This window comes from Platichthys flesus, chromosome 24 (genome assembly GCF_949316205.1).
Source record: "Platichthys flesus chromosome 24, fPlaFle2.1, whole genome shotgun sequence".
NCBI classification, from domain to species: Eukaryota; Metazoa; Chordata; class Actinopteri; order Pleuronectiformes; family Pleuronectidae; genus Platichthys; species Platichthys flesus.
Genome location: NC_084968.1, coordinates 6,409,688 through 6,432,371, shown reverse-complemented (window position 1 = coordinate 6,432,371; position 22,684 = coordinate 6,409,688). Strand labels below are relative to the sequence as shown.

At 43.3% G+C, this 22,684-nt stretch overlaps 3 protein-coding genes across 3 annotated transcripts in view; 1 reads left to right on the top strand and 2 right to left on the bottom strand.

Moving 5' to 3' along the window:
* The first annotated feature begins 3,853 nt into the window (after positions 1-3,853).
* Positions 3,854-5,809, top strand: gpha2 (glycoprotein hormone subunit alpha 2). Its single transcript, XM_062384382.1, has 3 exons — positions 3,854-4,746; positions 5,153-5,337; positions 5,428-5,809. The coding sequence occupies exons 1-3, from the start codon at positions 4,626-4,628 to the stop codon at positions 5,530-5,532; spliced, it is 411 nt and encodes a 136-aa protein (XP_062240366.1). The 5' UTR covers positions 3,854-4,625; the 3' UTR covers positions 5,533-5,809.
* Positions 5,810-7,854: 2,045 nt separating this feature from the next.
* Positions 7,855-9,875, bottom strand: LOC133950150 (glycoprotein hormone beta-5-like). Its single transcript, XM_062384372.1, has 2 exons — positions 9,675-9,875; positions 7,855-8,234 (listed from the first exon to the last, which is right to left on the bottom strand). The coding sequence occupies exons 1-2, from the start codon at positions 9,873-9,875 to the stop codon at positions 8,046-8,048; spliced, it is 390 nt and encodes a 129-aa protein (XP_062240356.1). The 3' UTR covers positions 7,855-8,045.
* A 2,012-nt stretch (positions 9,876-11,887) lies between these two features.
* Positions 11,888-22,684, bottom strand: part of ppp2r5b (protein phosphatase 2, regulatory subunit B', beta) — a 33,466-nt gene continuing 22,669 nt past the window's right edge. The window contains exons 7-13 of the mRNA XM_062384489.1: positions 22,054-22,162; positions 19,311-19,364; positions 18,715-18,765; positions 18,495-18,614; positions 18,150-18,277; positions 17,108-17,209; positions 11,888-16,218 (exon numbers count right to left, since the gene is read on the bottom strand). Coding sequence (XP_062240473.1) covers positions 15,990-16,218; positions 17,108-17,209; positions 18,150-18,277; positions 18,495-18,614; positions 18,715-18,765; positions 19,311-19,364; positions 22,054-22,162 — 793 coding nt within the window. The 3' untranslated portion in view covers positions 11,888-15,989. The remainder of the gene's footprint in view (positions 16,219-17,107; positions 17,210-18,149; positions 18,278-18,494; positions 18,615-18,714; positions 18,766-19,310; positions 19,365-22,053; positions 22,163-22,684) is intronic.

Below are 22,684 nucleotides of genomic sequence, written 5' to 3'. Positions count from 1 at the left end.
AAGGCAAAATCCATGAGTTAGAAATCCTGGTCGGCAGCACTCAGCCTCAAAGCAAAGAAAGAAAGAAACATAAACTATTTATAAAGATGATTGTAATGACTGCTCCCCAAAAACCAAGTAAAGTGTCCTGATTCGCTCTTGTGACTGTCTCCAGTATAGCTCATAAATCCTGCCTCCTCCTCCATGTCGGTGATTTGGACATGGACCATCATAGAAAGTCAAAAGTATAGTTTATTAAAATGTAGGGAGACGTCATGATTGACAGCTGACATTGACTTACGATTGGTCAAGCGCATGTGTTGGTGGGACATCTCTACCACGGCTACCAGTATAAGCATTCCCCGATCGGGACAGTGCGGACTCTGCCTCCAAAACGCTGGCAGCGTTCATGGGAGCAAGTGGAGACGCTTGGTCCATCTTTATATACGGTCTATCATCCCAAATATATGGTTACATTTTTGAATGAAGGCCAAGTAGAAAATGGCTTGGCACTGTAGCGTCACGCAAATGTTTAAACGTTCGGGGGTCAGATGAGTAGAAGTCAGCAAGCAGGAGTGAGTCAAACCAAACAATGTGTTTTGTTTATGATAATGAAGGAACATGTCACCCAGCGCAACAGTGTGGCTCACTGATGTGTTTTAAATAGCTGCTGGGCAACAATGGAGCGCTGTGGCACAGAGGAATAATCTACAATCAAGCTACGAGTCCCAGGATGCCCGGCAGTACAACACATTCCTCTGCCAAGGCCCGACAATTTCACACTCTCATTAATATCAGTCTCTGTTATATTCCTCATTGTTTTGTTTTTTTTATCAAGATCCATTAATTAATAATTGACAAATTGACAAAATGTCAAAAAATATCACGATGTTAAAGAAAGCGATGAAAACAATTCTCAAATCTGCTCTGAAATTGAATGCAGCCTTTCTTGACCATCCATCCTTCAATCCTGCTGACAGATAGCAATGAATCCACAACCCCCTTGGCAGAGGTAAACTGTACAATAGTTATATTTCTGTAAAAATGGTTGACAATTAGTTTGTATCGCTGTATTTTAGCTTAAAATGTCTTCTAGAGTTATAAGAATATTCAATAAAGTAAATGTATTATTTATAAATTCATTCAGGTAATACATATGAACTAATGTGGAAAGGTTCCACTATTAAAATAGTGATTGTATGGATTCTTTGGCATAAATACAAAGTTTTTAGAAATAAAAGACAGATTCTGATTGCTAGAAAACTCTTGAATTGGACATATTTCTGTTTTTCTCGGACCTTAGGAGTTGTTAAGAGTCAAGCTGAGTGATTCTGGATAGAGGATTAAATATTGAGATAGAGCTGATTGAGAAAAACGGAAGCATAATAACAACTGCATCTGAAATCTAATCCAAAATATCTCGAGAAGGAGCTAAATGTGTTCTCTGACGCACCTCCAGCTGCTGCTCGCTCGATTGGGATCGTATTGTTTGGTGAGTTCTTCTAGAATCTGTTCAACTGGCAGATTCTGTGGAGGACAAAGAGTCAAGTCATTTATTCGTATGGCCCAGTATCAGTGGGCTGCAGTGTCTCAGTGGGTTTTGCTGGCAAACCACTGCAGTGACTCCCGACCTCACCTCGGGGAAGACATGGAAAAACTCATTGAGAAACCAAAGTGTAACCTCAGGGGAGGAAGTTTAAATAGAGGAACCCCTACACACACACACACACACACACACACACACACACACACACACACACACATCTAACCCCCTCCTCCTCTGATGGCTGGGAAGCTGTTCCAGCAACTAAGTTTGTTCCTTCACGGTGAAACCCAGTTTAGTTTGGAGACCCACCAAGAGAGGACAAAGGGAACCTATTGTGGGTCTTTGGCACCACGTTTCAAGATCTAGAACATTTGAGGAGTGACAGGGACACGCGTCAATGGTCTGATGTGATAGTCGGTGACCTCTGATGTGTCACTGAAGCCCACACGTACAAATAGCCAAATTACAAGAATGTCTTTACCCGCTGGAGTTTGGAGAGGACGGTTGCTAAGCTGACATCCTCTGTTCAAGACAAAAGTAGAAGAGAAGCAGAGTCAGGCGTTCCCCAAATACACACACACACACACACACACTCTCACACACACACACACACACGCTGAGAGAAAGAGTTGACCGAAACCCACAATATCTTCTGACCCGACCCTGCCCTTCCTCCTGCAGCCACAAATGGAAAACCCAGGCAGTGTGTGTGTGTGTGTGTGTGTGTGTGTGTGTGTCCCATTCAGTATATTCATTTCCTTACAGTGTGTATTAGGCTTAGAATATTATTTTGTGTGTGATTAAGTGTTTGTACATGCTTGTACGTGCACCTCCCCGCGTGTGATTGTGTGTGAGGTGAAGCTGTGTGTGTGTGTGTGTGTGAGTGTGTGTTCTCACTGTTGTGGCGGTGCGTTGATGGAAAACCTATCTAGTTTTCCTCTGTGTCACAGCAGCAGTGCCCCTGAAGGTTTAAAACAGAGTGCGAGGATGGGGAGGGTGGAGGGACGCGGAGATGTGAACACACTCCAGGAGGAAGACAGAGAAGAAGTTCAAAGCCATTAGACTATCACCGGAGAGTGTGTTGCTGCACAGGTAGAACGAGTGGTGGAGAAAGACTAAAGAGGGAGCCGTAGAAAAAAAAAAAAGAAAAAGGGGTCAGACACTGTCAGCTCTGTTATTGTGGGTGTGCCCAGAGCTATAAGTGTCTTACCTGTGTTACTTATAGCCCTGCATGAGGCTCAGAGGAGACACACACTCACACACACACACACCTGTCTGTCCACACACCTGCCCTGCACTTCAGACGCCGCGCTCTCCACTCCACATCTCCAGGTAAGACCCTGCTCGTTTTTTTATTTGAAATGAAAGGAATAGATCTTTAAAACTTGATTGTTGCGTTTTTGGGGGTGATTTTTTTCTGAGAATGCAACAACATAGAAGTTTGATTAAGTCGAGATTTAGTACATTTGGGAGGAAATGCTCTTTTAAGCCCATTCATCTGTTTGAGGATTTCAAATCTTTTGCATGCATTTGCTCTACAGTAGCATGACAGTAACATGTTTCAGAGTTTCTTCTAACATTCATAATAACTCAGCTAACCTTTTATAAAAGTTAGTAGTATTTTTGATGATTTATATGAATGTTACCTTAATTATCTTAATATATTATATCAAATGTATTGTTCTCTTTCAGTGAGGCTTTACACATGTAGTAAATGCAAATCAGTAAATTCCATCTCTGCATTAAGATGCAGATGATCCAAACTACATTTATTGTATGATGTAAAATTATAAACATGAATTGTTTTCGTAATGACTTGGTTTGATGGTTTGATGCATCCTGAATCCTTTATACAACTTAAAATAAATTCTAATGTAGAATAGATGATAAACCTTTTCAACTCTTTCTTGCCAAATGTTTAAATTTATATATAAAAGTTCCTTTAAGAAAGGTTGCATGAGTATTCTAGCCCTGGATGAGGTTTTATAGAAACATGTTTAGACGTTTTTAAGATCTTTAAGATGCACGGTTCCAAATCTTGGAGCAGCAGGCACTATACATGAACTTTGCGTCTTCGTGTTTTGAGTCCCTTTTGCACACACCTTTTAAAGGCAGCATTGATAACATGATTTTCAGAAGGTGTTTCTGAGTTCCAACAACCCAAACTTTTCCAGTGTGTTCTTGGTGGTCTCAAATGCCCGCCCTCCTACTGTCATTTCCCAAAGTGGCGTGTCGTCTATTACAACCCACTTTCCTTGAAAACTAAACCTCCGGGCGTGGAAATGGCACATAAGAGGAAAAAGCCGGGCATATCCCCCTCCCCCGGTGCCCCCACTGGCTGACATGGGGTTAATTGGCCTCACACACACACTCACAGCCACTCAAACACAATCCTGACCCGTTAATTTGCTCTTATACCAGCAGAGTAAATGGCGATTCCCAGCGCTCCCTGGGCTGGAAAGAGCTGCCATTTTAGAGGTCAAGGGTCAGGATCGGTAGATTCTCAGGAAAATATGACTTTATTGTTTACACACGTGCTGGAGTGTGAGAGTGTGAGGGTGGGGGGCACGGGCACGTGCATCCATGAACACTCAGGATCATGCATGCATGTGTGCGTGTTCATGCTCATGTGCGTTCATGTGCAAAACACAGAAACACCGACACACACACACATAGGATCCTTCACCTAATCGAGACTTTAATCCAGGCACAGCGATAGGCCGATGAGTCTGCCGTCATGTTCTCAGCTCCGTGCTCATTCGTACGAGTCGGAGAGGGCTGTGTACACATGTGTCAGCAGGTAGCTGTTAAATGAGGCAGATTGAAAAGGTAAAGACAGTTGGCTATTGTTTTTAGCCACACCGGCTGTTACTCAGCTGAGTGACACCCAGCCAGACACGCAAGAGGGGAAATCACCTTGGCCCGATGGAGACGGTTGCTCTGGGCAGCGCTTTGTTTTTAGGACAAAGTTAAGCAGCAGGAGATCGAGAGTCTTTGAGGCACCAAATTAAAATGATTGTTTTGTATAAAGACGTTAAAACTTGGGACTTCTCTGTAGTCTTATCATTGCTCTGTTTGGACCCTCTAGGCTGCCATTCAGATGTCGCCCTGCGTGATCTCACACCTCTGCCTGCTGGTCTTACCAGTGATGTCACTGCTGCTGCTCTTCTCTCCCATTGGTTGGAGCTACGATGGCCTCACCCCTGGCTGTCACCTTCACCGTGAGTTACACACACAAGCACACAGGGATACAACGTTTTCAGACCCCAAATCTATTCATGGGGAACGACAGGGTTTATGGGTAATGTGGTCTTGAGTACATTATCATCAACAGTTCTTGCTGAGACCATTGACTCTATATAAAGATTGATAACGCGTCTTTCTAGTGATCATAGAAAACGTTTCCAGGAAGGATTTATTTGACGTGTACTTTGACTGACGTATGGTCTATGTCCTTACCATTAACATGGAACCAGTCACCAGGGGACAATCAATGCCATGATTTCTACCATCTTTTATATACAGTAGTTATATACAACCTTCAATATCTCATGAAAGTATTGCTGGGCCGTATCACAAACACAAAAAACAAACATAAGCTCATTGGCCCTCTCGCTTCCTCTCCAGCCTTCAACGTGACCATCCGCAGTGACCGCCGCAGCACGTGTAAAGGCACCCATCTAGTCTACGCCTGTGTGGGCTACTGTGAGTCCAGCGCCTTCCCGTCCCGATACTCCGTGCTCGTGGCCTCCAACTTCACCCACAACATCACCTCCGCCTCACGATGCTGCACCATCAGCAAGGACGCCAAGGTGAGGAGCGGAGGGAGGTGACTGGATGTGCACCACGACACAAAGTTTTCTAAATGTCTTATTCATGCCCTTTTGCTTTTCTTCTCTCAGGTCAAAGTTCGCCTGGACTGCCCTCGTGGTCGCCACCACGATGAAATAGAGATCCTGACAGCGAAGGCGTGTCGCTGCGACATGTGCCGCAAGTCCCGCTACTGACATGTCATGACAGCATGCTGTGTGGCACTGGGATGAGAACCCCAATCCCCCTCTGAACGATTGAACCAGTAACTGCCCTTCATCCGTCTGTGTTGGCTTCTGTTAAATGTTGAAGAAAATTCCCTTTAACTTATTTCACTGAAAACAAATTGGTTCCACCACGTAACTCTCAAAACCAGGGTGTCCTTCATACGTCTTTGTAAAGACCATCAAACGATGGCGAGGCGCCTGCAGAAATACAGAGACCATTTGAGTCTGAAAGTTTCACATCAAGTGAAATTTCTGTGGTCCTGTACTGGATTAGTGATCCTCTGGATCACTAATCCAGTACTTTTATATTGAAATGTAAAATTCCCACTTTTGAATGTCCCAAAAGACGTGCTGTATGTGTTGTGTGTGTACTTGTACCGAAATCTTTGTGAGGACGCATAAACCTTACGCAGTGTGGACATCTTGGGACTCGTCCTCACTTGATGAGTTGAGGCTGGGGCTGGTGTCCTCATTAAGATAGAAGTTTGTGTCTATGTGTGTGCGTGTGTGTTTGTGTGATTGTATTGTGTTTTTCTTTGTTGTGTAAAATGTGATGTGAGGGCGTCTTCTGTAGAAAACTTGATCGACACACACATGCGTGTGACAGTATAAACAGTCTATCACAAAAAACTGAAACTTGGCAAACCGTTACATATAAGCAGCCAGAAATGAAAAGTATTGACACTCATTCACGCTCAAGCACGATGCAAACTCAATCAAATTCAAACTCTTTCATACTGAGCTATATATCATATTATATATAGTTTATATTGAAATACAGTGTGGTCCAAGTGGTCTCAAACTTCCAGGACCAGGTTGTACAGCATGAATAAAAACAAGTGAGGCAGTTATGTCAATGTTAATTCACGACATCGGCAACGTTTGGACTCAAGGTCATATAAATACATAGTTCCATCATTTGCAATAACCACTAAACCCAGACACGAGACTAAAGAATGTACAACATGTATTTATATTTATGAATTTGAACTGGCATTTTTTGTAAATAATAATATCTATTGATGAAACCAAAGAATGTTTGAAAAACCAATGAAATGAGAAGAGAAAGAATGCACTGTATAGTTTGTGATGAATACGTATTTTCAATAAATTTCTATTCTGCAACTGTTCGAGGCTGATGTGGACTTTTGCTTTGTCTTTTACACGGACACTTGTTTCCTTCACTCTAAGGCACATTGCAGCTACTTATTGTGTTAACATGGTCGGTAAAAAGCAGACTTACGGTTTAGTTGGGAGGTGACAAAAAAAATCCAAACTCAAATACCTCCCCAAAAACTGAAACATTTGGGAATCCAACACGTGAACAAACCAGCTGACCAAGATGGAGGAATAATTGAGCTCAGGTGTGACACATCGCAGCAGGTGCAGACAAACAGAGGAGCAGGAAACAGGCCGTGTCTGAAATCACTCACTCATCACTAATATACTCCACTTTATAGTGAATTCACCATTTTGTAGTGCCGCTTAGATGTTAGGAGATATTTAGCCTCTCTTATAATGCATTATGAAAAGTAGTTGATGGTATCTGACCCAGCAATTTACACCATCATGCATTGCGCTCACGGTAGGGAGGAGAAAAGCTAATGTCCATGATTTACTCACAAACGCACACACACACACACACACACACACACACACACACACACACAGTGATACTGCTGATTTTTCGAGCATCCTTACCTGCCTGACATTATAACATTATACAATCAATATTATGCAGTTAATCAATTACAACCATTGAGCAGAGATGGGGCCTAACACCGTGTGTATCGTTTCAACACATAGCAGATGACACACAACATGACTGATAAACTGTGGGTTCCCAGTGACCTCACCACTGACGTCTTTCTGTGAATGGTGTTTGTGCCACGTCATCTGCATGTCAACAAATCATATACATTTTTGTAATAACACGCACCTTGAGAGTACAACTCAAACTTGATTTGAAGGTTTTGATTTGAGCCTCAGAGTTCAATTAAATTTCCCAAACAAATTTTCATGTATGAACACACTAAATACAGGGCACCAGAGGGTCTGGGGTCTCAACTAGTTGCCCACAGTGGCTGGGTGGTAATGTAACCTGGTTACACAGATACAGTAGAATAGTTGAAACACAAAATGTATGCGACTATAATGAAATGAAATGTGGTGTTTTTACACATGTGCATAATAAAAAAGTATCTTTACCTATGTGTGTTTTACAATATACAATTAGTAACATCATGACAAAGGATCACAGATCTTGTATTTTGATATTTTTATTCTCATCCTTTGATTCCTCCTTTCTTACATACAGCCACATGTTGAGTATTGATACACACAAGGCCTTTAGTCCTCAAGTATCCTTCTTTCAAAAACTCTCCCTGTCATTAAGTGGGAACTTGCTGCAGACATCGGGCCCTCACAAAGTCTAGAAAGTCATATCAGTGAAACAGTCGTTGACGTTGTGAGCGGAACGCGCCTCAGAAGGTCTCACACTCTGTGTCCTGTGTGGAGCAGATGGCACAGTGGCAGTGCAGCGCCATGGGATAGTGGTAGAGAGGGGAGACGTTGGGCGGGCAGCCCGGCAGCCGCGCCGTCATGTGGCGGCTGCGGCTGTACGTGCACACGCGGTGGTGTCGCTGGATGTAGGGGGGATCCGGCACGGGTTTCTGGAGGGTTCACACACACACAGATGGATCACAGGTTAAAGGTTAAGACTTTTGACGAGAGCGTCTCTCCAATTCACAACCAGAAAGTATTGTCGGTGAACACAACAAAGTAGCAGGGTCTCTTGAAACACACAACTCAAGTCTGCATGATGAGGAATGATGCTGCTGTTTTCCGTGCTAGTTCACGTCACCCTTAAACATTTGAATATCTTTATTTATAGGGCACTTCTCAAAACAAAGCAACAAAGTGCTTCTCAAATAAAAATACTAAAATTACATGGAAAATAACATACAAAAATATAAAAGCAGTTATAAGAGTTTAAATAAATAAATCAAATCAAACGTGACCACCCATTACAATCATAGAAACTAGAATTAGGTAAAATCAGGTACAATAAAAGTGTGTTTTCTTCAGGCAGGCAGAGTGTTCCAGAGCCTCGGAGCTTATATTTTAAAAGATCGGCCCCCCTTAAGGTTCAGATGAAAATCTGGGCTAAAGATCCCTGCTCGAGGATCTCAAGGTAAAATATCTGTTCTAAACTGGGGATTTAGACCGTTGTGTGTCTTATAAGTCTTTAAAAGAACCCAAAACCCGTCACCATCCAATTACTCCAGGTTGCATGGATGTTGTTAGTTACAGAAACGATGCAGCATCCAACTCTGTCAGACGCGTCATCAGTTTCTCTCGCTCTATCGAACATTTGTCCACTTTTTGTGTGAATGTTTTGAGGCCAAGTTACTTTCTCCTCCCTTTTTGCATCTAACCCCTCCCAAGATTGTAAGAAGTGCTTGAAATCCCGGGGAGCAACGAGCAAGTGGGCCTTGAGTTTCTTGCTTTGGGGGCCTGTGAGGTGAATTTCAAAGCTCACGATCATTACACCCTGAGAATTTCTATTCGCACTCCCCTGAGACAGATCATTAAATGTAGTGGAAAGCCCCCAGAAGTAGAAAGTGACTGTTGAGAAGGTTGTTTCTTTGTTTTGTAAGTGAAGCGCGCTGATGACACCAACGCTGACGTTCCCACCGTGAGTCATCTCCACTTGCTGCTGATTCAGAGCTTTTCTCCTCCGAAGACATGGAGTCTGACGGCGCTCCTGACCCACTAAACTTGGTTTTTCAATTACTCTTGAGGTGAAATCCGAATCTCTGCAGACGAGAACACGTCCAGTAAGAGAAGGCCCACCCTCCCCCAACTCGGAGGGCTGTGAGTATCTTTTATGACAGTAGCATATGGGTCGGGGCTGGGAGTGGGTCATCAGCCTCCTTATGGTTTGGGTTGAGTCCTGGGTCATTAATCATTCATCCGATTTCTCATCCGTCCAGGATAATGGAAGCTTTCAGAAATAGCAAACGGAAAAAAGTGGCACAGATGCTCTGCCTCTATACTGTGTGAGTTCATGTGTGTGTGTATGTGGTTACATGTTGTGTCTGTTTTGGTACCTCCCAGGTGTGGCAGCGCCCCCAGCAGGCCTCCGTGGTGATGCGTAGGCCCTTGCAGCCGGGCTTCTGGGCCACGAAGGAGAACTCTCGCACGGCGCAGCCTCGGAAGCCGTGGAGCGCTGTCGTCACGGCAACGCACATCACGGTTGCCTCTGCAACCAGGAGGATGAAGAGGGGGAGGGGCAGAGGGTGGAGATGCATGCTGGGTAAGGAGGATGGGGGAGAGAAATAGAGAAAGAGGGTTAAGTAACTTTGATGGAGGAAATTAATCAGTTATAAACATATTATAGTCTTGTATTCATCAGCTGCACATGATCAATCATCGTTTTTAAATATCTTAACGTTGTTAGTGGCGAAATCAATATTAAGTAAAGAGAATTAAAACCATTAGGCCTGAAATAACACTGTTGCTGTGAATCAATGACATAAACGGACACAGTTATTCAGGCTGATCTCTAAAAATAGATACATGTTTACATATTGATAATCTATCTGTAGAAGATGGTTATTATACAGTGTGGAATTCAGCACAACTCACACCTCCCTCTAGTGACTGTTTTGGCCACTGCAGCCAACAGCCGCCCCGATTAGTACACTGTAAAATGTATTAATTGGCAAATTGAACGGTCAAAAGTTACACCTCCAAAAGAAAGAAAGCAAGATTGAATGAAAAACCCTGTTGAATCTGACAGGGGAGTAACTCAAGGTCGCTTTGTTGAAAAGCAGCAGTTTTTCTCATTGTGTTTGAGCCGGAGACGTCGGCTCCATTATTCTGCACAGACCACTCAAACTGCACTGAAACAACTGGAGACTGCAGAACGTCTCACTCACGTTTAAATGCTTCCTGGTGACAGAATGATGTGGAATCCTTACATCAGCCCTGGCACCACTCTCACCACAGCGTTCACTGGGACTATAGGCTACGAAACTGCACTCATTCCACGTAAAATAGTCTATTCACAATCACGTTGACAGCCAAGTCACTTCAAAGTCTGTTCAAATGAATGTTACGTTGCTCATTTAAGTTATTAGTTGTTGTATCTGAATGGATGTTGAATAAAAAAAAGACACCGCTCACCTTTTTTCGGCTGAAGATCTCGCAGAGGTTTGAGCTGCTGGACTCCTGTGTGTGTTTCTCTCTGCTCAAAGAGCCAGTGAATGGAACCAATCTGTCCTTGTTATTGTTTTTAGAAGGCCAGTGGGGCGGACGGACACGCTGACATCATAGCAATTACAATGAAATACCATTAGAGACCCCAAGCCAGAAATAATGGATACTCCCTGGAAAATACTGATGCTTGTCTATGTGTTCTTAACCCCGGCCTGTATCTCTCTGCATGAGCGTGTGTGTGTGTGTGTGTGTGTGTTTGTGTGTGTGTGTGTAGTTCTTTATCCAACTAGTTGACACCCAATGATGTCAGGAAGGTCTGCACTTGACTTAACACTTCATCTGACAAAGGACTTGTAAATGAATAAACAGAAGAAAGGCCTTTTTACTGGGTAAATTAAAACCTATGAAATCATTTAATTACACCAAAGGTACATATTGACTATGACCTTAAAAAAAACAGCATTATACAGTTGCTGTATTGTTGTCTAAAACACTTAAATAAATATTAATGTGATAAGAACCGTCATTTATTTGATTTGTAATTTGAATATTTTTGGGGGTTCCATGTCCCATCCTCTAACTAGGAGGAGCTGGTTTAATGACCTATCCAGCAACCACCAGGTGGCGAGCAAGACAGTTTGGCTTCACTTCCAGGGAGCGGTCATGTCATCAACCTTTATATAAGCTCTAGCTCATTCCAGGGGCTGCATCCTTGGTTGGACGCATAGACGCAATTGTCCAGTGCATTTGAAGGGGCCTTCAAAACGGGAAGGCCTTGTTGATCAACCTTCAAATGCATCCTCCAAGGGATGCAGTCGCTGAACTGAGACACAACAAATGTTCTTACTACATTGAGTAATACAAATATTGATAAGTTATTGATGAACCCCTAACCCTAGCCCCTGATCAAGAGAGGTCGGGTTAATACTCAGCTTCAGAGACAAACAAGTGTGACACAATAAAACAGCACAGACTCTGAGTGTTTTCTCAAAGTGAAGTTTCATTTTTAGCACATAGTTTTTTTCCCCCTCCATTCTACATCCCCTGTAATGTTACTACAGTAGTAAGCCTCTCTACATTCAAACCCCCCCCCCCCCCCGCACACACACACCATTGTGTTGGTCCCCAAAATATACATCTTCTTCTTCTTCTTCTTCTTCTTCTTCTTCTCCTGCATCTTCCCTAAGCTTTTTCTTCATCAAAACAAACACAGACCATTGGGCAGACAGTGCAAATCTAGAAATTGAGTGAAATTGCTACGTAATGCGGTTGTAGGTGTTCGGTAACATCACATTTCCATTGTTACTGTTGCTCTGACTTATTGCCATTCTATTGGGTTTAACTTTGTCTTGTCATTCCTCTGTCGCTCTCCACTGCGTTTTAATCTTTACCGGCTGTATTCATCGAATCCACTCGCACCTCCTCTCCGATTTAAAGTTTTTAAAAAGGAAGAAAATGTCGTCTGACGCGATTGGACAACCAGATCTCTCTACGCCCACTCTCTACTCTCTTGCTTCTTGTTCTGGAGTGGCTCTAAAATGGACGACGGAATGCCAGAGCTGAAGGATTAGGCCTACTATTGATTTCAATATCACTGAGATTTCTAAAACAGTGGGAGCTGGGGTTCAGTTTTTCCCCCCACGAGTCAGCAGACTGACTGACAATAACAATCAAGAGGGTTTGTGAATAAGCTTTAGCCAAAAGAAAATATAAACAAGCTCAGTTTTATGACAGTGAGGTCACGTTTTGTCTCTTTCGGTTGTGTTTTTTTCTTTTTTTAGCTTTTTTTTTGTTGCTGCCTGAATCAAAACAATTATTGAAATCCAACTAAATGGAAAGGTTTGGTTTACGGTGTCTACAGACGTGGGTTTGGAGGTGTTCACTGGTATGAGGCTGTGGTTACACCTAATCCATCAGCATACATCAATGTGGTACCTCGAGAAAACAGACAAAAGTCGTAACCTGCATGATGGATTACATACCTGCAAATAGCATGAAACAGTTGTGAATAGCACCCTCTTGTGGATGAGGGTGCAGTGGCAGATTAGGTGTTACCACAGCCGGATATCACCAGAATGAGTCAACCAAACTTAAAAGGTGCATGATAAGAACTTCTGAATCGATGACTAACAGCTAAATAAAACGTTGCATGCCAAACTGAGGGCTGTCACTTCAATGGATTTCAAAAACCTCGTTGACTCAGGCGTGATGTGAGGTGAGCGTTTTTGGATAAAACTGCTGGTCTGAAAGAGTTTTTGAACGTTTGGTTTATGAGGCAGCCGACGGGCGCCTCTGCGTCTCAGGCGATTAAAAAACAATCGATTAGTTTAACGATACATTCGGATTCAAACCCTGTCTTTCAGGAAGGAGACAAGGACAGAGATCGTTCCCTATCGCTCCATCTACACACATCTACGGCTCGCCGACTCACTCACTGGTTACACACCAACACTCTAACTCTCACACTCACACACACACACACACACACACACACACACACACACACACACATGCGCACATACACAACCTGACCTTCATCTTCAAATAAGGTTACATTTCCTGATCAAATAGAAAATAAATAGCATCAGTATCAGTTTTACACAAAATGAACAAGATCATACAAAAACCCAAAAAATAAACAACATAATTACAAAGCGAAAATCATTTTTTTCATCAAATAAATGTACACAGAAAGTACCTTTAAGACAATGTGAATATCAAGGACGCAACAGGAGTAAAAACGAGTGCGGGGGGTAAACGTGCGAGTGTGACACCCACCTCTTGTTTAGCCCCCGAGAAACACAGATTATCCTGAAAGAATGAAAATATTGCTAAAATAATTTTTTTCTGTTTTTTTTTTCCACCCTCTCTTCTTACCCCATCGCTCTTTCATAATAGTCAGACAAGAATAAACAGATTTTTTGTTGGTTCACACCGAAAAAGTTATCATCATCATGGTCGCCATCTAGCAGCGTCAGGTCTGCTGAGCCGAAAGGAACACGCAGACGCTCTGGGTTCAGAGATCCAACTGGATTGTGGTGGTTTTTCTTTTGGTTTGAGACGCGCGTCGTGCACGTCCTTCGTCCTCTGGTGGCCGCCATGTTGTGCGAGACGTGCTAATCTGCTCGGATTCTGTTTGGTTGTACGCTGGAGTGATCTGAACTTCAGCTTAACCAAGACATTCTGAAAAAAGTTTCCTTGTGTACGGAAACACCCAAATTAAAGGAGCGCTTTTAAAGTTTTTTGACCAGAAGAGGCGCTGTGGAATGTTGTTTTTGGTAGTGGGTCCTCATCCTTTTGTTTGCGTTGTTTGCGTCGATGTGATTTAAAATCTTGATCGACAGCAGGGGGCGCTGTTAAACTACGGTTATGTTAGACGGACTGGTAAATGGGCAGGCCAACTGTCACGTCAACATGATGTCTCCCCTTTGAGGCGCTGTGATTCAGTGTATACGCTACAGAGAAAAGTTTAACCATAGCACCATATAAAAGGCAAAGAAGAAGAAGAGGAAACACAAATAGACCACTTATGGCACGAGCTTACTTTCCTTCATGAGCACCACTTCAGGCTTGTGCACGCTTCTTTGCCTTGGCAAACCAGTTGCCGAGTTTTTCCAACAGTTTCCTGCAGAATGCCATTAATGTTGTTAATGAGAAGGCATAGAGACGTCTATAGAGATAAACTCTTTCGCAGTCTCTTGTCTTCAGTTTTATCCATTTAGAAATAGACGTTCTAAATGGCGTGTGCCGGGTCCAAAATGCCGGGAGGTCTGCTAGCAGCCGACTGAGATGACGTTATTTCTGTCTCGCGCTGATCGACATTAACAAAAAGAGCCCCCTCCGTGAAGAAAGCAAGAATTAAAATGAAATAATCTAAAACAATTGGCTTCGCAAGGCCTCACAACGTGATTTGGTGAATTAAAAGATTCCCTTTGTTGGCAAGAAAACCGCTTTGAAAAAGATATGTATAGTGTTGTTCTTCAAACTTGGAATTTTGGGGGGATTTTTTAACGCAGGTCATCCACCACCATGGGCATCGAACATTTCAAAATAAAAGAAAAGCAGCCACCACAAATCCAGTCGCCTCTTTAAGGTCTGTTATAGGGGAAGGCCACTGAATTACAGCGCCCACATTATGGCCTCGTACATTTAACATGTGATGTGAGATCAGACTTCGAGCCGGCCTTCCCCCTTCGTGGTATCTGCTACACTAGTGTTTCTCCCTTAATACACTACAGAAATATCCAGAGACATATGTATATATATAAAAACATTATCATCATCATCAGTAGTACTTAGAGTAGAGTAGAGTAGTAGTAGTAGAGTAACAAGTAAGAAGAAGGAACATTATTGTACTTTATATCATTATCATCATCTTCATCGGTTGGACCTTTTCGTGGGACCCGACAGAATGGGAGCGGAGTTAGCGCCAGAACCAGAAGTTGAGTCAACATGGACTGTGTGTGTGTTTGTGTGTGTGTGTGTGTGTGTGAGAGATATTTTGGTGCATGAATCAATTTGTGTGAGATTGTTTGACCTGGATACACTCTGTAGCTATTTCATATTTACAGCAAGTATCAGTCTGGTTTGTGTGTGTCTGAGTGTGTATGTGTGTGTATGTCTGGTCTGCGCGGCAACAGTTTTGGGACCTTTGTGTGAAATTGCTTCTTTTGTGTATTAATGTATTGTGCTATCCACGCATGAAATAAGCATCTGTGAGCAAAAGATAAATACGAGGCCACAGTACAGACTCGGTTGGTTAAATGTGGGGACAAGTTAGACGCGTGTTGAAGTCGGTTAGTTTTGCACCAAAAGAGAAATCTCATCTCTTGTTTCGAGGCAGGTTTGGAAGCAGGCCAGAGTTTACCGTTTTCGGCACCGACCCTGCAGTTGAATCAACCAGCGGTGACTTTGAAATGACGGTCTGCACTTTTGGACGGTATTCATCTTCTGATCTGCGACATGATGTGTGTACAGCAAAAAGTGAACCAGTTTCACACAACTCTGTCCGGAAAAAAGGGTACGTCTTGCTTTTTTTTTTCTACCTTGGATCACTGAGTTTGTGCACTCGATGATGCAAGATAGAAAAAGAGAGGATTTGTTTGGTACCTTTCTCTGTCCCCCATCACTACACACCAGCAACTTCACGTCTTCTCCCTGTCCCCCCCTGACCCCTGTGTTACGCAATCCCCGCGGAGCAGCACCTAGGTGGCGCTTTCCCCGGCTCCAGTGGAGGCCCCGCTGGGTTTGGGCTCGGGCTGGTCGGAGTGGGCCGTCTGCGGGGACGACGGGGTCGGCGGGTCCCCTCTCTCGCCCCGCTCCTGGAGGTTACGCTGGTTCCGGGCGGCCTCGGTGAGCATCTGCATGCGGCGCTCCTGTTGCTCCTCCAGGTCTCGCCAGAGCTCGGTGCGTTCCCTCTCTCGCTTCAGCTCTCTGGAGGAGGGAAGAAGAGAGGGATGAAGAGAGAAGAGGTAGGAAGAGTACGGAAGGGAACCTGATGAACAAGCTAATGATGAGGCCAATGACTGGGAGGCAAAATGTTTATAGTTCTTTTGCTTTCTTTCAAACTGGCACAGAAGGATGATGAAGGACCATTTGTTGTTTCTTTAAATGCTGAAATTCCTCCTGGTGACCATCAGCCGGGCACAGTGACGTGTGTTTGGCCAGGCTTGGTTCCATTGCATGTGTAGAGCGGTGGTGTAATCCTCACAGATGCCTTTTTTTCTGGATTATGACGATTTTAACCAACCGAAACACTTCCTCTTACCCTGAACATCACACAGCCAGTGTGGCGTGACAACATTACGCCAGCCTCTTTCTGGAGATGCTTCTGCCTCGAGCTCGGAAATGTTTTTATTGTCATCAACAGTCATTGCTTACTCACCACTTCAGTGCTATTGCCTCAAAAACACTATCACCACAGGTCTTTACGGGTGCGTGGGATATGTAATAGATTTCAATTGACAGATCCCCCTGCCAGCACGTGGGCGTGTGCTGGACACCTCCCTACTGAGCAGATAAAAGATCTTCTCATTTCACTCTTAGAAAGAAGGCGCATATGATTTTTCTTAAATGTTGAACCACTCCTTCATTATTCCCCAGTAGTATCAAATGTCTCGAGTTGGAACAAGTGGAATCATGATGTGGTGCGTGTTAAAAAGATGACCTAAGTGATACATGGTTACAATATGAAATGTAATATGAGGGATAATGAGACAAACACCGTCGAACATAGGACTGAAGAGCCTCCAGCATCTGCCTCTTGTTGTCAAACACACACAAACACACACTCGTGCACACAAAGCGAGTGAGTAATGCTCACTTCTGTTTCTCCACTTTGTAGGAGGCAGTGAGGTCATCAAACAGCTTGCTGTTCATCTCCATGAAGGTCTTCAGCACGTTGTAGATCAGAGACACGATGGTCCTGGAGGGACAGACACAACATAATCAGTCTGATTGGTCGTCTGTCCCATGGGATTGTGGGTTAGGTGAGATACCGACCCATTGGCAATAGTATGTGTACTCTAGACACCTGGATTGTACTCGTGTAGCTTAGTGTTAGTTAATAGGAGGCTTAAGAGGAATCTGATGCAGCTGCGAAGGTAAATAGTAAACAATCTTCATATGAGTACTGGTGGAAAGTAACTAGCTACATTTGTTCAAGATGAATTTGAAGTACTTTTGCTTGAGTATTTCTAGTTTTTATACTTAAAAAGTGAAAAAATAACACCACCTCCACATCCTTCTGATGTTATAAATTACTCCAGTAGATTTAAATTTGTCCTCCCCCCCAAAAAATATGATCTGCAAATAAAATATAATGCAGTGATGTTGATCAGACAACTCAGCCGTATAAAGAATATTAGATTGGAACATTGCAAGGCTTCTAACATGTCAATGCATAATAACATAATACACTAATGTGATACTTATGACCTCCACCAAGCAGCTCATGTTTTAACCTTCAGCAGGATAACACAAGAACTACAGAACAAATTACATTTTGTGGAGGAGTGGGGCCAAAATGAGTACAACTGATACTCCAGATCGTTTTGTTGGTATACTATATGTAATAGTGTTTTTTTCCATGGTAGTATTGTTTATTTAATTTAAATACAGGATCAAAATACATTAAAAGAATAAATGTCTGCAGATCGCCCTGAACAGAGCTTATAATAAAACCCATTTCTTCGTCTGATTGGACAGATGGTCAACAGGGAGGGCTTTATAATCTTGTTACTTTCCATCCCAGCAGTGATACAGCTCAAGGTTACACCCAGACCGACCAGTAGCCAAAGACAAAGCTGTGAATGGAGTCATGAGTTGTGTTAATGGGTGTGTTTGTGTCCTTGTGTGTCACTGACTGGTTCCAGTGCTCCTTGGAGACTCTGTAGAGGGTGGCGAACACCAGCGGCAGGATGACTTGACAGTTCTCCTCTATCAGACTGAGGATGTATTCGTTGTTCCAGAAGTAAAGGGCTCTCTCCGCTACCTATACACACAGACACACACAGACATAACATGGAGGGATTAGGTTACTGTTATCAATTAATAATCCTAAAACAGTTCATGTTTAACATAGATAAGAGTTGATTTGTGTCACTTTCTTCGTGATAATTTCCCTGTATCATGACACATATTTTTAGAAAACACTCACAGATATATTCATGCATGGTTTGAATGCAGACAGGGGTGTATGCAGTGTTTACCTGGAAGTGAGGGCTGGAGATACAGGCTGCGATCTGCTTAAAGAGCGGCTCCTGGACCCTGATGAACTGAGACGGCTCGATCACATCCAGGATCTCCTCGATCTCCCCCAGGAACATCACCTAAACACACACCCCGCACCAACACACAATTAATACAATGCAATAATCAAAATCAAACTGTTCAGATGTCCCTAGTGATTTATTTCATCAGCTGCCTCACCTCTTTCTGCGTGCAGGTTTTGGGCCAGTACTTGAGCAGCCCTCTGATGATCTGCAGAGATAAGAAGTGTTTAAATAAACGCTGCAGCCTTTAGCCAAGCAGGGCAGCTGGCTGGCATCTGTTTGCAGCATCTCCATTATTCATTGTACTGACTCTCATTCTTACTGTACTGATGTCAATGAACTAGGAAGTAGGTTATACTCTGATTCAACCTCTACCCTGCAGAGTGACATATGTGAACTATTTAAAGGGTTAAAATGAGCTGTGGTTTAATCAGAGGCTTCCTCCCTCAGAGGTAGGTAGTTTCTAACTGTATCGGTTTCCTGCTGGTCAGACAGTATACAGTGAATTACCAAGTAATTTAATGGAAACAGTGAAGTTATGGGCCCCCAAAAAAAGAGATTATACCTAAGTGACATCTTAGACCCACTGTTTGTATAAAAAAGATCCTTTAGTGCAGAGGTTTGTGGAACTTCTATGATATCATCTGACTTTTGTCCAAAGGGCATAACAAAAATAAAGTTCAAAACCAGACACAAACAAACCAGAATTGTCATATGAATTTGATTAGCAAGTGTGTTGTTGTGCAGCCTTACATATTCAGTGACTGTAGCATCTTTCTCCATAAACTGCACCACACAGTAGGCCAGCTGTAAGGATAGAGGAGGTGAGGTTAGACCATGCATACCAGTGCAAACACACACACACACACACACACACACACACACACACACACACACATTCCCTAAAGCTGTCAAAGAGACAAAGGGGATCTTAGCAGTTATCCCTCAGGATTACACAGTGCTAAAGATCGGAGAGACAAGTTTTCCAACGAGATATGTGTGTGTGCCACAAGCGTATGTATGTGTGTGTGTGTGTGCGTGCAGGCACACATGCGTGTGTGTGTGTGTCTCGCTCTACATCACCTCTTGTCTCCCCTATGATCTGCAATCATTTCCCACTTTTCTGCGAAAGTGTGTGTGTGTGTGCATGTGTGTGTTTTGCGGTTGCCCCCTTCGCCCAGGGCCGGTTGCCGTGGCGAGCAAGGCACCGTGGCGACGGAGACTGTGTGTGCGTGTGTTTACTTCGGAAGGAGTGATGTCACACACACAAAGTCCCTCAAGGGCAATGTGAGATAGAGTTTAGACCTTTTGTCTCTGCCTCTGTCTTTTCTCTTCGGTCCTATTTATACCTTTGCCTTTTTACAGTTCATTTTAAGACTCTTTGATAAATATGATTATTTCTTATTAAAATAGAAGAAGGCTGGATTTTCCAGTGTTATATATACAGGACAGGCAGTGCACCGTCAGCCTTTCGATGGTTGTTGGGACAATGGGCTTTGTTTGTTTTGCCTCCTTTTCTCTTGACCTGCAGCTCCATCGTCTGTCTCTGTCTCTCTGGTCGTTCACATCTAATCTCTTTTTGGACCTTCCTACTCCTCTTTCCTTCATACCGCGCACCTCTCTACGCCGACTACACTCCGGCTGCTCCCGACCTAACTTTCCCGTCCTTCCCTCACACCGCAACGTGATAATGGCGGCACACGGACGGAGGGAGCGGTGAAAGCAAGGGGTGTCAGCCTTGAATAAAAAGTAAAGCAGGAAAAAGGCGAGGATTAAAATCAAGGTGCTGTGCGGTGAAACTATTTAAGGCATTGGCGAGGCATTAGAGGAATGGCTGGGGGTAAATATGATGTTGGATTCCATTGTCAGGACGGGCTTTGTGGGCGCGCAGGGCCAATAGGCTGAGGATTATGGACGCCAACGTTTTTTTAAAGGCTGAGATTTTACCAATATTGATTTGTCAAGGTGACATTTCAAATTAAACTCTATTTCCGGAGATGAAGTCATTGTAGCCTTTTACAGTTCTTTCTATTACTTTATCGGGTACTGTACAAACATGGTTATTCATGAACTTCACTGTATTGTCCCTTAACTAGTAAATACCGCAGGTCAAAGTTCAACAAAGATTTGCCTCGCCACAGGAAGGAAATATTTTATTCACTCCCTCACTCTCACAGGTTGGAAGTGAACAGAAGAGGTTCCCCACTGAAGCATTCACGTTTGTGTGACCGGGCCTTCAGCATCCCAGCAATATACAGGTTTGACCAATCGTGAGTCAGTCTCAGCTGTCAATCAGGATGTTTTCACTTCCTTTTTATAGTATCTTGTAACCAATTCAACACTTAAACAGAAGCAAACATCTATTTGACATGTAGCTCCTTTGACTTTTTTGTCTAGTTCACATTCTGCTTTGGTTTCCCTTTTGAGGAAAAGTCCTGTTGTCCATCTTTATACACCGTCTATGGTTTTCACCTGGAAAATAAAATCTATCAACATTAAGGCAATGTTTGTCAGTTTCTTAGGAAACAAGCAAAAGTTCTATTGCTTTTTCATTTGGCACCATGATTTGTAACCATGTTGTGGTTCAACGGCTCTAACAGCTGTTATTATAATAACGTAATATGAACATAAACTGGAAAACCCTTCACAGGCCACAGGAAGGAGGATTCAAGTCTGTTTCACAGCTCTGAGAAACCTTTAAGATTATGAGAAGGTGCGTGTGTGATGTTCAATTTTTGATATTTAGATCCAGAAGTGGGTCACTCCTGCGCAGCCGCACCTACTGAGCGCAGCACTGCCGTCCACGAGCGCCGTTTCCCCCGTGACCCTGTCAAACTGAGCGTGTGTGTGTGTGTGAGTGACTAATGTATGTGTGTGAACCACTGGAAAGGAGATGCGGAGGAGAAATGTAGGGCACAGTGATGCTGAGACCCAGAATATTCAAACACGCTACCACCCACAAACACACACGGGCACACACACCACAGACCAGTTTGTGAGGAGCAAACCTTCTGCATAATCGAATACTGTGTGACATAAATCAAATTCAAGGACACACACACACACACTAACACAATAGATAGCGTCCCTGCACCATCCTGATCACACAAAAGGCACACACTATCTACTTCAAAGACAAATGCATATTTTGCAACATTATCTGACTCAACTCTGCCTCCTAGTGGTGGATGTTACACACTGAAGAAACCATCATCCACCACTGTTGAGGTGTTAAGTGAATACTTATAAATACATATAAACGTTATATGAAACAAAGAGACAAATCATGACCAATAGTCTTGTAGAATAGCAGATTTTGTTGATGCTGATCAGAACCAAACCCCCGGGATAGAAGCTACAGCGCAGGAGCCAGTGAAACCAGTCACACACTACAGCAGGTGGAGGGTTGGAGTCTCTAAAAACTACAGCAAAGAATGGTAGATTCCTCTAAAGAAAAGATGATCTTAGGGTTCTATCAGAGGGTTTTCTCACTGACCTGTGCATGGAAGATAGAAAGGGACTTTGCCGTGTGCAGTGGGATGAGGACCCGGACCAGGAACTGCTTATGTTCGGCCTTCAGAGGCAGGGCGAAGCCATTTATGATGCTGTGGAGGAGGAGGCGAGACAAGAGGTTACTGTTACAGTCTGGGGGGCATGAACTGCCTTGTTTACTTTCTGGCAAAAAACAACAACACAATGATGCTGTTAGGGTTATTACTGTTTCAAGAAAACTCGACCACATCACACAGATTTTAATCACGCTGCATTGGCTACCTGTTTATTGTTTGCATTGATTTTAAGATTTTATATATGACCTGCGTATATTAAGGGTTTTCTAACTTCCCCTGAGCTCAATGAATATCATTTGACATACGTCATTTGTCCCGGAAGCTATAGCCGAGCCTGGAAAATAAAGGACTTAAGAAATTACTTAAGTAATTACACTAACGCCTCAAATTTCATAGCAATTGAGTTGTTGATGGGTTCTTGGTCAAGCGACCGATCGACTCATCAATTAACCGTTGCAGCAGGCAATCCAGTTCAGCTGTTAGACAACTGAAAACGGGAATAAACCATGATCTCACTCCGTCTTGTGGCAGATTCTATTCTCCTTGTGATGCAACTCT